The sequence below is a fragment of the Eubalaena glacialis genome, chromosome 3, assembly GCF_028564815.1.
Source record: "Eubalaena glacialis isolate mEubGla1 chromosome 3, mEubGla1.1.hap2.+ XY, whole genome shotgun sequence".
NCBI lineage: Eukaryota > Metazoa > Chordata > Mammalia > Artiodactyla > Balaenidae > Eubalaena > Eubalaena glacialis.
The window spans coordinates 25,026,470-25,043,582 of record NC_083718.1 but is presented as its reverse complement, the minus strand read 5'-3'; the positions used below and the strand labels follow the sequence as shown (position 1 = coordinate 25,043,582).

The 17,113-nt window shown below is 33.8% G+C and overlaps 1 protein-coding gene across 4 annotated transcripts in view; it reads left to right on the top strand.

Moving 5' to 3' along the window:
• The window catches only part of CDC42BPA (CDC42 binding protein kinase alpha), a 326,370-nt gene that overhangs the window by 287,559 nt on the left and 21,698 nt on the right, over positions 1-17,113 (top strand). For all 4 annotated transcript variants that reach the window (XM_061187371.1, XM_061187370.1, XM_061187369.1 and 1 more), the window contains 8 exons: positions 1,673-1,756; positions 7,264-7,369; positions 9,825-9,961; positions 10,652-10,791; positions 12,073-12,154; positions 14,316-14,532; positions 15,411-15,473; positions 16,384-16,977. In XM_061187371.1, the coding sequence (XP_061043354.1) occupies positions 1,673-1,756; positions 7,264-7,369; positions 9,825-9,961; positions 10,652-10,791; positions 12,073-12,154; positions 14,316-14,532; positions 15,411-15,473; positions 16,384-16,977 (1,423 nt within the window). The remainder of the gene's footprint in view (positions 1-1,672; positions 1,757-7,263; positions 7,370-9,824; positions 9,962-10,651; positions 10,792-12,072; positions 12,155-14,315; positions 14,533-15,410; positions 15,474-16,383; positions 16,978-17,113) is intronic.

Sequence of the window (17,113 nt, the reverse complement as noted above, 5' to 3'; positions counted from 1 at the left end):
TATTCTCTTTCATTGTTCTTTTTGTCTATTCCTGTACCAACATCACATTGTCTTAATTATTGTAGCCTTAAAATAATTCCTGATACCTGGTATGATCAGCCACTCCCACATACCTTGTTCTTCTTCCTTTACTTCTTGACCCTTTAGTTTTTACATATGATTTTTAGGTTCAGCTTGTAGGTTCCATGTAAAGCTTTTGATTGGATTTGAATTTATAGATTATCTGAGGAGAACTGATCACTTTGTGATATTGGGCCTTTCCATCTATGAACATTATTTAGATATTTTTTTATATCCTTCAATAAAGTTTCATTATTTTCTTCCCGAATGTACTCCAAATTGCTTGTTAGATTTATTCCTAGGAACCTTAAATTTTTATTGCTATGATGAATGGGATCTCTTTAAAATATGTTTTCTAAATTAGGCATTGCTGGTCTTTATGAATTGTGATGATCTTGGATTCAGCACCCCTACTTCACCCCTTTTAATTCTAAAAACTTCTCTTGGGCTTTCTATGTAAATTCTAGTGACAATTTTGTTTCCTATGAATTGTTCTTTATTAACTTTCATAAAGGTTTTGTATTCATCTCTTTTATTTCATTTTTTTTAATGTTAAATTATAAATAGGGTTTAATACTTTTTTCAAGCTATTTAAAAGTAAATTAAGTTTAAATTAGAACTAAACTCACAGTTAAGTTGAAAACTCTGAGAAGCCCATCTAAATTCCATTTTAAGGCTATCATGTGTATAAAATATTTGGCTTTTGGAGGTTATATAGTAACAAAGGCAAAGAGGGACCATCCATTTTTCTCTTAATATTTTAGAATATTCTGTAACTTTACACAAAGCTAGCTTTTTCCTCTTGCTTGCTTGCTTGCTTAGCATCCTAAAAGGAAGTCATTCTTCGTGTATTTTTTTTACACTTTGCTAATAAAGTGATGTCTCTTTTTTTCCACAATAACATCCAGTAAAATCACTGGTTCCTTTCATTCAAAGAAATATCTTACAGTAATATGCCATAAAATAAAGATATGGCAAGTAATTAAATTTCTGTCAGTTCTAAATTCCAGTAATATTAAATAATCTAACTCCCTTCTTAGAAATTACTTTCTTCACAAAAATCCCACTAATCAATCAATCCATCAATCAGTCAATCTCTATATCTCGCATGCGCTCTCTCGCTCTTTCTCTCTACACACATACACACAAATCCACAGAATTGTATTCCATATATGTAATATGCATTCTGTATATAGAAGTCAAAGGAGTTAAAAGAATCTTCTAAATATTTTGATTATCAATCTTGCTTAAAAACTCTTTGAGATACTTTATACAATTAGTATGGCATTTTCAGTTGAACTTGAAAATTAATATCCTCATTTTTATGTAGGCTACATGCTATGACTTTCTTGTGTTCTTCTGTAGGTTCTCTTTTACAAGTTATTTATTTTTAAATTTCCAGACTGAAATAATTTTTATAAATTGAACAAATATTTTATTTGTAGATATTGCAGGCAGAAATTTAAATTATCAACACTAAGAATTTTAGCTTCATTGAGATAATTTTTCCTTATTGCTGTTTTGTTTGGCTGTATTTACTTTTATTTTTAGTGATATCTGAAATATATGGAGTGTTTTATGACATTTATTTCCTCTTTTCCCCTGGATTCAGACTGTAGACTATACTCCACTTCCAGTTCACACACCAACCTTAAGGAAAAAGGGATGCCCTGGCTCAACTGGCTTTCCACCTAAGGTATTCAATCTAGTTATAAGCATTGTATGTTGTGAGAAAAAAAAAAAGGAAAGAAAGAGAATGGATTTCTTCTGCTTTTTGTATGTGCCATGATTTTTACTATTAGATTCCTCAAAATTATAAACATAAAAGCTGGGAAAGAGAATAAATTCTGTATGAATGGAAATAATCACCACTAAGAAAGGTAGGACAAACATGCAAAGTTTGTTTTGTTTTACTTCCATCTTCTTAAATTCAGTGTTTTGAAGTCTGTTACAGCAAGGAGTAGTGCTTCGAGTATGTACTGTAAGGAAGGCATTAAGTTGAGGCCACTTGTGGAAGAATCTAAAATTCAGCTTAATAAGCCACTTAGAGAAATGTTTAGAGAAAAATTCAGATCTTTTTTTTTTTTTATTCCATTCAACATGACCATGTCCAAAGTATTGTATATGGTAGAACATGAAGATTTAGTTGCTTATCTCAAACTCCTACAAAGGAATTCTAGAAATTGGAACTCTCCATCCCCCGAACATAAACTTCGGGTAAACCCCAGAATGAGAGACAGATTGATGGATCTGAAAAACTAATAAAATATACCAAAGTATAACTGGTATAAAAGAAAGCAACAAACTGAATAATCTATGCTAGATAAAATTTTGAGGCTAGACAGAGCATGAATTTAAAATAAGCATAATAAATATGTTCAAAGAGGTAAGAAAGGAAGTAAGTTGGCAACATGGGTCAGGATAAGGTACTTATAAAGAAAAATAATTTCCAGGTGCTTGACATGAAAATATAACTGCTAAAATAAAGAACTCAAGTAACTGGCTTTAATAGCAGAATGAGCAAACTGGATGTAGCAGAAAAACAAGTTGTGAGATGGAAGATGAGGCGGAAAATATGAAAGTTAAGCTGTGAGACAGAAATAGTGTCTATCTATATAGTAGGACTTTCAAAAGAAAAGAAAAAATAGAGAGATGGAAATACTTAAAGAAATAATGACCTAATATTTCCCAGAAATAAAGATGGAAATCCTCATACTGAAATACATTATTATGTGCTAAAAAGAGTAGGTAAGAAAACATTCACACTTGGACACATTATAGCAAAATTTAAGGATATCATAGATCAAGAGAAAATTCTAAAAACTTTCAAAGAGAAAGCAGATTATCTAAACAAAAGTCAAATTGATATTGGTCTTCTCAACAGCAACGAGATGCAAGAAGACAAGAAGTATGTTCAAAGTGCTGAAAAAAAAGAACTCTGAACCCTAAAATTCGTTCTGCTGATAGAAGTAAATAGCTAACAGGGTTAAAGGAAATTGCCCCTAGGAAGGACGACTTGGGGCAAAGGGGTACTTCTGTTTTTGTTATAAGGATTGTGATACTATTTACTCTTAAAACTATATACATGTATTAATTTGATTTTAAAAATTAAACATAGGAGAGAATGTAGAATTGCTTTGTGACTAGGTAATGAAAATAAGATCTCAAATCACAATCATAAGGTGAAAATATTGATGGACTTTACTACATTAAAATTAAAGATCTTTGTACATTGAAAACATTGTTAATAGGTGGTTAATAAGTGATGACAGACTAGTAGAGGATATTTGCAGTGTTTAACACCAGTAAGGGATTCATTTCTAGAACACAGTATATAAGAAACTCCTGTAACTGCATGTGAAATAGATTAGAAATCCAGTTGAAAATCTGGCAAATAATATAAGTAATTCCCATAAAAGGAAATCCTAATGGTCAGCAAGCATGTGAAGAAATGTCAAACCTTATTTATAATTGGTGAAATTAAAAATTAAAATAATTTAATAATTTTAAAATTAATACTACTTTATACTCACCAGATTGTCAAAAATTAAGGTAGCATCAAGGATGTGAAGAAACACACAGCTTCACACACAGCTAGTGGAATTTTAAACAGGCACAACCATTCTGGAGAACAACCTGGCTACTGGAGTAGACATATACCACATAACCCAGCAATCTCATTCCTTCAGAAAAATTTTTATGCAGATCCATTAGGCAACATGACAGACATGCTTACTGCTGCATATGGTAACAGGGAGTTGGAAATAGAAGAAAGATAGGTAAAATATGGTTGATGTGTAACAAAATCACATTTATATAAATTAGCAACACTCAAAAATATCTAATTCATAAGGCTGTGTACATATCCAAGGACCTGTGTAGATCACATTAGATTGGGTGACAGATTTCATGGGGAAGGATGGGGAGTAGATCATCAAGGATGAATTAAAAATAAAATAAGGCCAAATACGAGACCAATGTCAAGGATCTTAGTCCTTATGCTCTTTTCTAGGAGTTTTATGGACTCAGGTCCATGTTCAATCCTTACTCCATTTTGAGTTGATTTTTATGAGTGGTTTAAGATAGGGGTCCAGTTTAATAAATAAATAAATAAATAAATAAATAAGGTCAAACAAAATTAGAGGGGCCTCCACGAAGCTCTGGTGATAATATTTCATGGACTGAATATTAACTCAATTTTCTACACCTATTGTTCCTCCCCCAAAAATAAAATAAAATTTACTTCATGTTTTTTAAAAGATGAAGGATTGAATCTATAATTATCTCAAAGTAAAAGTGTTTAAAAGGGAAAAAGGTTATTTAAAAAAAACTTTTAATAAAGGTTTGCTTGAGATAAAGACTCCTTTACTTGTCATTTATAGTGTAGAATCCTAATTATGTACAACTACTAATTTGTAAGTTTTCAAAAAGGGTTGGTTCTACTTTGTTCTCACATCTTTTATTAAAAGTATTTTACCTTCTCCACTGAGTAGCTTGAAGTCTGCAACACTGACAAAATTGGAATAGAAAAGAACCCTTCTTTCTCTCCACTTCTTTAAATTTCGAGGTTATAGTTAATTCTCATTTTACTCCAAATTATCACATAATCTAAAATTAATTTGAGCTCATGCTTTAGGTTTAATGCCTCTTTTACTAGACATTTTTTTCTCCTCCTCCAACTACCTTTTGTGGAATTATTAGAAATCAGGTATTGACCAGGAGACAAGAAAGGGGATCTTAGAAAGATCCAGAAGCCAAGTGGTCTAGACCCTAGGGCTGAATTCACCTATCTTTTTGTTACTATTCATCTTCCCCCACCCCGCACCAGAAAGAAATAAAACCAAAAGCCTATTGTGTGTTGCCTAAAGTTTGATGCTCTCAGAATCATGTTATTTATGTTATATATTATACTGTTCTTAGTTGGGATTAGTAAAACATGGACCATTTAATCTTCAGTAGTGAATCACGCCCACCTCCTAGAATTTAACCAGCACCTGCCAGTTGGTCATTTAAAATCAATGCTTTGGTAAAACATTGTTTATCTTTCCTGCTATTGCATACTTAGTTAAAATTATGACATCCTGAGCAGATCTCTGGGGAAAAAGTATATAATAAATATGTTTTATAAGCAATTTTTAGATATTGTGATGTAATACTATTAAATTTGTCATGGGCATGGTTATTTTATTACTGTCATTTCAGACATGTCTTCTTATCTTTTAGAAGAAGAAAAAAAGAACGGTTACTTACCTCAAGCCATTGACTAATTCTTTCATTGTAATAGAAGCCTTTAGAACCAATCAGTAACAAATTTTGCATTATTGCATTAATGTATTTTGAACAATTGAAAAAGTTAGCACTAGAAAATTTACTCTCATAGTTCCTGAAAGTTAAAAAAACTAAGAGTAAAAATTAGTATACAGGAGAAATGTTGAGCAAAATTTTATGTGATGTTAACAAATCAGGTATTTTTATCACAGGCATGGAGGCCTCTAGTCTTGACCTAACTGTGTCTTATGCAGTCTGGTGTTTTGTTTTTTTTTTTTTGGATCATATTTTTCAGTTACGTGTTTTTAAATTATCAAACTCTGAAAGATGGCAGAATCAGATCCAGGCTTGAATTTTAACTCTACCAATAACTGTCTATTCATGACTAATTTATTTAATCTCTCTGAGTTTCAGTTTCTTCATCTATATAAAGAAATAATACCTATCTTCCCAGAGGCATTGTCTCCATTAAATGAGATGATTGAGAATTACTGGCACAATGTCTGCACCTTGGTTGTTGCTCAGTCCACATACAGCAATTATAGAGCCAGTAGAAAGATAGTCTGTCCCCCACTTAGAATAAAGTCAGCCCAGTGCTGCTTTGAAACTGACCAAAGGTCCTGAGGAACTTCTAGAATAGAATGGTTTGAGGTTGGACTAGAGCTCATGACTGCTCGAAATTTGAGAATCTCATTCCATTCCAGGACCCTAATATAAAAAGTTGATCTACTTTTCTATGCTTGATTTTTTTAAAATTTCTTTTGTGGTATGTAAATATATCCCAGTTGAGAAGAGCGAAATTTATTTTTAACTTAAATTTTAAAGCTTTGAATATTCTCTTTAGTTTTTTGTTAATATGGTAAACTTCAACTGAAATAATACTACTTTAAAACTGTTTTCCATCAGTATTCACATGTTGCCAGAATACAGGATAAAGTTTTTACTAGTTTAAATCAATCACACATATAAAAAAGAAATAATTAGCCAAATTTGTTTTCGGAAGATGTTTTATAAATATGTTTATATTTATTACATACATATGTAAATATGTTTTGAATGCTTACTCTGTGCCAGCACTGTTCAAAAGGCTTTGTTTATATTAATGCTCATTTAACCACCCCATGAAGTAGATATTATTACTGATTCTATTTTATAGAATAAAGAAAGTGAGACACAGAGGAGTTAAGTAATTTGTTCCTAAGTTCACACAGCAGAGTGATAGAACAGTGGCTATAATTCATTTATTATTAAAACATGCTAAGAGTTCATTTGGAGAGGAAAGAAGTGTTCTAGAGAGCTGAAATCTACATTGGCGTACCACCATACAGATCAGCAAAGACTTTGAGAAGAACTTTAACTGCTGGGTGTTCAGTCTGTCTCTGGAATAATATATGTGTATTTATATCTGCTCAAGTGTAATACTGCCTGCTTCCAAGGGAGCAAACATATTTGTTAAGCATGTTACTTGTTCGTGGTCCCAGAAAATCAAATACATGATTTTTAGTAGGGACAAGAATTTTAAATTACTGTTTGTTCTTCGTAAGAAGGTATAAAAGCATATTAAATTTCTTTATTTGTATAGGTATAAATACGCAAAATTTCACCTAATGCATTGCCAAAGAATTTACAAAAATCCAGAATTCAAAATTCATGAGCAAAAATATGCTAGTTTATTTTATAACTTTTCAAACGGCATTCAAGAGCAATTGATTATCATTTAACTTCTTATACTATTTTTAGCATAATCCAGCTCAATATTGCCTAATAAAAATATATAAAGAGCATTAATTATAGAAAGATGTGGTGAGAAATGAAAAGAATTCATTCTACACCTAATTAGAAAACATTCTAGCAGCTGGTGTGGTTCACAGACATTCATATTATGGAAATCCTTTAAATGAACAATGTGTATGTTTTTATCAATTTGTTTTGCAGCGCAAGACTCATCAGTTTTTTGTCAAATCTTTTACTACTCCTACCAAATGTCATCAGTGTACCTCCTTGATGGTGGGCTTGATAAGACAAGGCTGTTCCTGTGAAGGTAAGAATTAAATGGTAAGAAAATGTGACTAATTTAGAGTCCTGACATTTACTCCCTGAATTGTAATCAAATAGCTTTATTCTCTTTAAAAAGTATATAAATGTTTATTTATTTAACTTAATCATTTGCTTTTCTTTGGATAATAAACTGAACACCTTGCTAAAGTCTGTTGAATATTGGAAACTAGACAGATGGTCCCTAGAAACATTTTCCAGGGGAGCTATATTTAAATATGTTTCCTTCATCTTTGTTTCATCATTCAGGAGAATTTGTGGTCCCCAAAACCCATTAACCTGTATGACAAAATATGTGAAAGTTATTCTTGAATCTATTCATTTAATTTTACTCTTGTTTAATTTATTAGAGAAATTATTAATAAGTAGACAATGAAGTATCTTTTCACAAATATTAAATGTCGGCTACTATGCCTCAAAAGATATTTTATTCCTAGTGTTAGTAGCAGAGGTTTTTCCCTACCATTCATTGATCCATCCATCACGTGCTCGCAGAATGCCTGCTCTGTGCTTCTAGGCGCTGGGGGTCAGTGTTCTAATGTTTGGCTAGTTCTCACAACCCAAGTGGAAGATCCTGATTGCATTATCTTAACTAGTCTCTTAGATGCATGGGTTTAGAGCAAAAGGAAATGGGCAGGCTTTAAAAGTAGAGATTTGAGAGTTATGAATGTGTGAAGTGATGAATATGAATGATGTTTTCCAGGAAACACATGTAGAGTAAAAAGAGAACAAGTATGAGGACAGAGCCTTGGGAAACATAGTTAAGGGGAGGTTAAAGGTAAAGATAACAAAGTAATCTGAGAAGGAATAGCCTCTATCATTGACTAGGGAGGTGTGTCTGAACCCAACGGAGAGAATTTGCCTTGTCTCATTGTGAAACTTAGCCAGTACTTATAAATGTGATTTTTTAATCTGTTTATCAGAAAGAATCCTGGCAGCTACTTGGCTTTAGGTCCCTTGTCATTTTTTATGAACCAGAATCATTTGCAGTTCCATAGTAAGAATTTTTGAGATCTTCCCAATTCTCTTCCCTTCTAAGGGTCTCCTGCCATGAAATTGGGCCTGTCTTTTCTTCAGACTGACTCTTTGCAGCCTACAAGCCTACCCTATAAAGCTGTGGGGACACATTGAACTATGCTCAGGCTTTCATAAATGTTGTATAATGTGGTTATAACCTCTAAAGATTCCTGTCATTTTAATTCTTCTTGGTTGAAATTAGATCCAGTATAGGACAATTATCTTATTGTTTCCATTGCCCGTTGGAAGAGAGATTTTTGCTTATTAAAGCAAATTGTAACTTGTTAGACACTCCACTTAGAAGTGAATGAGTTGTCTTACAGAAGATGAATCGTTTTTGACAGTCAGTAGTAGTCCCTCTTGCCTCTCTGCTGGTTTTATATCCATTTGTGATATACAATCCATTTTCCCATGTGTATGTGTTCCCATGATGGTATTCCTTCAGTTCCTCTTTTATTCCTTCCCAGATATTCTCCAGGATCCCCCTGAGAGTAGGAATTGTCTAAATAGATATTTTTAGTCTGTAACCCCTCCCAACAAGCTTGTTTGTTTTAAATATTTTAACCTTTAATTCTCAACCAACCAAGTCTCAATGGAAGAGAGTTTATTTTTATTTATCATTTTTGTCTTAGAATCTCAAGTTCATCATTTAAGTATCACGAGGTATCATGGCAATACTGTTGGTAGTTACGTATGCAGGCTCTGAGCAAGACTGCCTGGGTTTGAATTCCAGCAATGCCACTTACGAGTTCTGTGACCCAGGGCCAGTCATATGTAAATGGGGATAATCTTACCTCTCTTAGATTATTACAGAAAAAATTAAAAACACTCAATAAAGTTAACTACTATTATTATCTTAGTAGTAATTTAAGTATATACAATAATATCAGTAACTCCTAAAATTTAAGTTATACCTTCTTAATCATTGAACAATTTAAATTTCAAAAAGAGGGATTGGTAAAATTTGCCAGATATTGAAAAGATGTCAGGTAATTTAACATCCATCAGTGACTCTTGCAAGAGAGATTTCAGGTCAGATACCAAATTGCAGTGAGATGAAGAGTTAAAGAAAACTCCAGAAGCTACTCTTTTAAGAATTCAGTTTAAAACAGTTGTTTTATTTGCAAGGTTAGATTTTTTTTTCCATCTATTTGCTTCTCATTTTGATCACTAGTGTTAACACAGAACAGTAATATTACATATTACAGTAATAAAAAGTATTTACTATTTCTCATTGAAATTCTTATTGGTGAGCAAATGAATCAGCTCCCCAAATGACAAAAATATTGTCAAGTTGTTTAAAATAAAATCAGAGGTAAGCATTCATTTAACATGGCACTTTGCATGTAATGAGTGCTCAGTGAATTTTCTCTTTGTAAAAACAAATTTTTATTGAACACTGTTTCTTTTTTCCCCTCCAAAAGTGTGTGGATTTTCATGTCACATAACTTGTGTAAACAAAGCTCCAACTGCTTGTCCAGTTCCTCCTGAACAGACAAAAGGTCCCCTGGGTATAGATCCACAGAAAGGAATAGGAACAGCATATGAAGGGCATGTCAGGGTAAGTATGATTAGGTTGGGTTTAGATTAATCTTTTAAGGCTAATTAATGAATTAAAGAAAATCACCTTACAAACACAGTCCTTGACAGAAAATTAGGTGAATAAAATTCATCTAACAGTTTTACTTCATTCAGAGTAATGATCTGAAAACAAAAACCTAGCTTTTGCTCAGAATAAATTCCAAAATGTCTCAAAATTTTCTGTACTCTCCCTGTATTGTAATGAACAGATGTTGCAGTCTCCATAAAGGGGTCTTTGGCTCTTCATCTTGCTGGAGGGGTGGCATATGCTTATGAAGCATGAGATATCGTCAAGACATAATCTTACTTGTAATCTTGAATAATATTTAAAGTGTAAGCTGCTTTTCATCCTACTACCAAATTTGGCTTTTATGCTACTTAGAAATCCATGAATGTTATTGTAATGAATTACTAGAGAAAATTAAAATAGTACCATTAAAGTTTTTTTCAGAATATAATGTCAATCAGTGTTTGAAGAATGTGTTATCACACTTTCTCATGTTATTAATGATATATGTGTACCATCTGCTACTTTACCAAACACAGTGGCAGACTTACAACACGTGTACACTGTCTTTAGGTTTTCATCATGCAGTTACATATGTAATTAAAGGGGCTCTGACTGACATTTCAGTTTTGGTTGTTTTGTCTGTTTGTTTGCCTGTCTAAGATCCCTAAGCCAGCTGGAGTGAAGAAAGGATGGCAAAGAGCACTGGCTGTAGTTTGTGATTTCAAACTCTTTCTGTACGATATTGCTGAAGGAAAAGCCTCTCAGCCCAGTGTTGTAGTCAGTCAGGTGATTGACATGAGGTAAGTTTGCGAAGGTGAAAATATTTGTATCTTTGCAACATAGGAATGAAAAGCATGTGATTTTTCTTCTAATTGCATTGCCATGTTTTTATTTAAATCTAATTTCATGTTAATTTTCTCATTTACTAATATTGCAATCATAACATAATTAAAAATATGAAATAAGGTGTAGTTATAGAACAGGTTGATGTGTGTTGGGTCAGGGAGAAGAAGCTAATGTTTGAAACCAAAAGACCAGTTTAAAGGTTGCTGGGGTACTGGAGTCTCATGTGTGTAATGTTCATATCATCACCTAAAGTAAAGGCTTAGGTACAATTCCAATGTGAGGAAAGGAAATAAAAATCTCAAAATCGGACAGGCTCTTGGAATATAAAATGAATCAGTGAACATTTAAGTAAGTATATCTCTTGAATGTTTCTAGTTTCATTTTTCAGACTCTTCCCCTGCCCCTTGGGGTGCTTTGCTTACCCTCTTCTCGTGACTCTCTTAACGCTCTCCCTCAGTGATCTTATTGACTGCCATAGCTTCAGCCATCACCTCTGTGTTGACGACTCCCAGACATATGTCTCCAGTCCAGGTCTTTCTCCAGTGCTCAAAACTAGAATTTCTAGCTCTGGCTCACATTGGCATTTCATACCAGCATTTCAAACACATTATCTTCCCCACAAATATAGAATATAAAGGAACAGATGCAAGAAATACTAGAATATCAGCAAGGAAAATTTGACAGAACCTCCTAAGGGACCAATTACAGAAAGATAGGGAGAAGAATCAAAGATAAGCCTAAGATGTCAAGTCTTCAAGACCAAGAGAATGATGGTACCAATAACCAAATTAAGGAGGTCACAAGGAATAAATTATTGTGGAGGAAATCTGTCTTAGGTGTTGAAGGAACAGTAAAATGTCAGATGAGCTGTGTTGAAGGCACTTGAGATGTATTATGAGAGGAAAGAGGGTGCAGTCTGCTGGAGACCCTGGAGACCTACCAGGGTTCGAATCCATGCGTACTTACTGGCCTTTTGACTCCAAGTAAGCCAGAAATGATTTCTAACTCTTGTATAATGTGGCACTGTTAAATTACACTTGATAAATTACTTTTGGCACTATCAATTACAAAGGGAGAAAATTCAAAACTTTTAAAAATTTAATTTGGATGTTTTGTGCAATTAAATTTTAAGGATTGCTTCATATGTGTTATTTGGATACATGCCTAAAACCACACACACATACCCACATACACTGACTTTTACTGTTTCCATTGACTTTTAACTTTTCCTTCAGGGATGAAGAATTTTCTGTGAGTTCAGTCTTGGCTTCTGATGTTATTCATGCAAGTCGAAAAGACATACCCTGTATATTTAGAGTAAGTATGTGTGCTGTAATTTGATCACTGAATTATTTGCTTTTTATGAGTATACGTTTTGCCTTTCTATATAGATCACAAACTTATTTGGAATAGAACCAAATCTTATAGACAATTTGTGCTACGTAAATATTTAATTAGTAAAAGACCAATAGAAAGCATGAATAGGGCTTCCCTGGTGGCGCAGCAGTTAAGAATCCTCCTGCCAATGCAGGGGACATGGGTTCGAGCCCTGGTCCGGGAAGATCCTACATGCCACGTAGCAACAAAGCCTGTGTGCCACAACTACTGAGCCTGCGCTCTAGAGCCCGTGAGCCACAACTACTGAGCCCACGTGCCACAACTACTGAAGTCCGCGCGCCTAGAGCCTGTGCTCCACAACAAGAGAAGCCACTGCAATGAGAAGCCCACGCACCGCAATGAAGAGTAACCCCGGCTCGCTGCAACTAGAGAAAGCCTGCGCACAGCAATGAAGACCCAACACAGCCAAAAATAAAATAAATTTTAAAAAAAAGAAAGAAAGCATGAATATATGGCTTCTAAAATAGATTTCCTCTTGGATAATATTTTTGAGTCACAATTCAATTTTCAGATAAGCACTACAACATGAAAAAATGAATAAGCATGAGATTTCTCAATTTTTTAAAAAATAGAAGTTTCTTTAAGATCTCATTTTAAAAGTTAGTATGTTTCAGTTCTATTGCTTTGTAATAACCACTCCAAAACTTAGTGGCTTAAGCCAACAGTGATTTATTTTTCACCATTCTGTGGGTCAGTTCTTCAGGTGTACAGTTCTGGTGTCAACTGGGGTCACTCATGTGACTGCATTCAGCTCATTTGGAGCAGGAATATCCAAAATGACACTCTCACATCTGGGGCCTTGGTGCTGGCTGTTCGCCTTGGTACTTGGCTGTTCCCTGGGCCATCTCAGTTCTCTGTATGAACTCTCTCCACGTGGTCTCTAATCATCCACTAGTCTGGCTGAGCTCTCCGTGACCGACTTCCAAGAGAGCAGAGGAAGCTGCCAGGCCTTTTAAGGACTAGGCTCAAAACAGGCATAATAACCCCTCTCTGTTCTGTTGGCCAAAGCAAGTCATGAGGTCAGCCCGGATTTAAGAGAAGGGGAAATAGACTGCATTCCTTGATAAGAAGAGTGGGATTCCATAGAAGAATTGTTGGTAGCCATCTTTGGAGGCTATCTAATACAGGGCCATCTCCAATTGGTGAATTAAGGTAATAGAGGTTAATAAAAAGGACTGTTGCCTTAATGGTATGCCTATATGCTTTGTATTTGTCTATGAATCTTGTATATGAGGAAGGTCAGACAAAGACCATACTTAGTCTTTCAGTTCCTAGACCAACAACTATTCTCTCACCAGTACCAAGGGAGCCTACAGAGGCCCACTTATCTTAACTGATTCTAATTGTGGGATTTTATTGTCACTGCTGCTTAAATTACTTTTAATAAAGGATCCATATATACATAATTTAATTCTGTTCTGATTATAGTGTCATTGTATAATTATAAACCTTCATTTAAATACTAGCTCAAGTGATCTGGTCTTCCCTGAGATGAGTTATTGTTATGAAGTAACAGAGAATCTTAAGTACTTCTGAGTATTTTTGACTTTTTTAAAACAAGTTGAAAATCAGTATAGTGTAGTGCTTACAAGCGTGGACACAGGATTCCAGTCTAGTTGTGTGTCCTTGGAGAAATTAATTTCTCTGCATCACAGTTTTTTTCATATATAAAATCAGAATATAATAACAATACCTACCTTGTAAAGATGTTGATAGAGTTAAATGAGTTAATACTTACAAAGTGCTTTGATCAGTGCCCAGTGCCCAGTAATTACTCAATAAATGTCAGTTGCTGTTGTTATATGACTGTGTGTAATGGATTTTTTAGTGATAATATTCTGGCACTTTGCAGCAAAGAAAATACAAATGACACTAGCATTTAGAACGGTATCTACTACCTTTGTCATGAATTCTAACGCTAAAACTATTCTTCTGATTATGAATAGCTAAACTCTGTTAAAGGTATCACTTAATGAATGCTCATTTTGTTGGCTAGTGCTAAGCAAACTAGCATCCGTATAAAACTGGCTTAAACGGTATCTGTTTGCTGATATCATGAATTTTGATTAAATCGTTCTAGGTCACAGCTTCCCAGCTCTCAGCGTCTAATAACAAATGTTCAATCCTGATGCTAGCAGATAGTGAGAATGAGAAGAGTAAATGGGTGGGAGTGCTGAGCGAATTGCACAAGATTTTGAAGAAAAACAAGTTCAGAGACCGCTCAGTGTATGTTCCCAAAGAGGCTTATGACAGCACTCTTCCCCTCATTAAAACGACCCAGGCAGCTGCAATCATAGGTATGAATTCATAACATTTATCTTGTTATAATTGTTTACTAATATACCTTGTCAGCAGGGACTGGTTTTCATCTAGGAATCCCAGTGTCTAACATGGTATTTGTTATATCACAGATGCTCAGTAAATGTTTATTGAATGAATGAGACCATATTAGAACTTTATTTTTCAGTAAACAAGAATAAATATACTTTTCAAATGTGTTTTCTTCTGAAAAAGCAACAATGCTAAAGATTAACCTATTAACAAATCGATTTTCCGCTTGTGTGACTTAGAAAAAGTTGTTTAAAGCATAAGCTGTTTCATAAAGCATAAGTTTCCTATGTAAAATGTAGGTACTAATTACCTTGCAGAGGTTACTGTGAAGTTTAAATAAGATGGAATGTGTAACACAGAGTGCTCCATATATAATATGCCCTCAAAAATGGCAGCTTTTCTGTCTGGAGGTTTAAATTTTCACCATATTCTTACGTACACTGCCCACTCTTTTGTTACTTTCTAGTAAATAATGAAAAGTTTGATGAGTAGGGTTCAAATGCCTTTCACAATTTTTCCCTTCCCAAACAAGAAATGGAACTGGACACAGGGTGCTAACAAACTAGGGGTTTTTTTCTTTCACCTTTTATTGAATAAACATTTATATCTTTTTATAAGCATTGATATAAATTATTTTCTAATGATTGTTCTATTAAAAAAAGACACGAGGTAATTTTACCACAGTAATCTGAAAGGAAATTTAATAGTGCAAATTGTTATTGCTATTTTTTAATTACTTATTTATTTGGTTTTTTGTACCAAATTTCTTTTGTTATCTGTTTTATTATATGAATTTACATAGTTTCTACCTAATAAAAATACTTCATATTTATGTCTTATATAGATCATGAAAGAATAGCTTTGGGGAATGAAGAAGGGTTATTTGTTGTGCATGTCACCAAAGATGGTAAGAGAAAATTATTTTGGAGAACATATTATTGATAGAGTATTCTAACCTACAGATTCTGAATTCTAAAAAGAGCAGGATTTGCTCTTATTTATTCTATAATTGAAATTTTCCAGGCCTAATTGGATACGTTTATAAGTCAAAAGATAATTTTTTTAATTTTTATAATCCATCTGAGTTCTAAAACTTCCATGTGTATTATCTTTCTTGTGTCATTTTATTTACAGTTCTGCTGTATGAACTCAGATTGCATTTCTAAAGATGGTACATGAAAGAAAAATGCAACTTGATTTTTTTCATAGTTCTAATAGTACTAGAAGCGGTAACAGTCATTAAAATGTGTTTGTTGTTGGGGTCTTTTATCCCACAGTTCAACACAACAGATTTCTTTTTAGGGAGAGATTAAATACTGGGTGAAATAAAAAGGAACCCATTTAACTTAGCATTCTTGAATACAGTGTTCTAAGTTCTGTCTTTATATCAAGTTAGATCATGGGAGAACAATGCATTTAAACTTCATTAATTTGTTACCCAAAGAAATACCTTTAGTGAAACATGAGTTACTCAGTTTTTAAAAATAATAACCCCATGGTAAACTTCCCTAGGATTTGGTGAGAGTAAAGAGGTTTTTCTTAAAGATCTGGCATGCTTTATCACATAGGAACTCTTTGCCATGGCTGCCAGAAATCTCAGTGCTAAATTTAATACCTTACTATAGATAGGTTAAATTATCTTATAATGAGTGTAATTATCTTCACCTTTCTCCATATGATTTCTGATCTCTCATTTTTTCTGTGTGTGTATCTATGTCTTTATTATAAGTTGACATATTCTTTTGAGTATAATTGGGATATAATTAATAGGTAAACAAAACATTTTGCAGTTGATTTATTATTGTTTCTTTGCATAGAAATTATTAGAGTTGGTGACAATAAGAAGATTCATCAGATTGAACTCATTCCAAATGATCAACTTGTTGCTGTGATCTCAGGACGAAATCGTCATGTACGACTTTTTCCTATGTCAGCTTTGGATGGGCGAGAGACTGATTTTTATAAATTGGCAGAAACTAAAGGGTGTCAAACCATAACTTCTGGAAAAGTACGTCATGGAGCTCTTACATGCCTGTGTGTGGCTATGAAAAGGCAGGTCCTCTGTTATGAACTATTTCAGAGCAAGACCCGTCACAGAAAATTTAAGGAAATTCAAGTCCCATATAATGTCCAGTGGATGGCAATCTTCAGTGAACAACTCTGTGTGGGATTCCAGTCTGGATTTCTAAGATACCCCCTGAGTGGAGAAGGAAGCCCATACAGTATGCTCCATTCAAATGACCATACACTCTCATTTATTGCACATCAACCAATGGATGCCACCTGTGCAGTTGAAATCTCCAGTAAAGAATATCTGCTGTGTTTTAACAGCATTGGGATATATACTGACTGTCAGGGCCGAAGATCTAGACAACAGGAATTGATGTGGCCAGCAAATCCTTCCTCTTGTTGTAAGATTCTCTTACTTTTCGCTGTCTTATCTTGCTGTTTCTTTCTTTTTCCTTCTACTTCATCTCCTTTATGTATTCATTGTTAATAACAGGTTGTTTTTTAAGTCATCTTTGAGGTTTTTCCTAAGCATCAAGT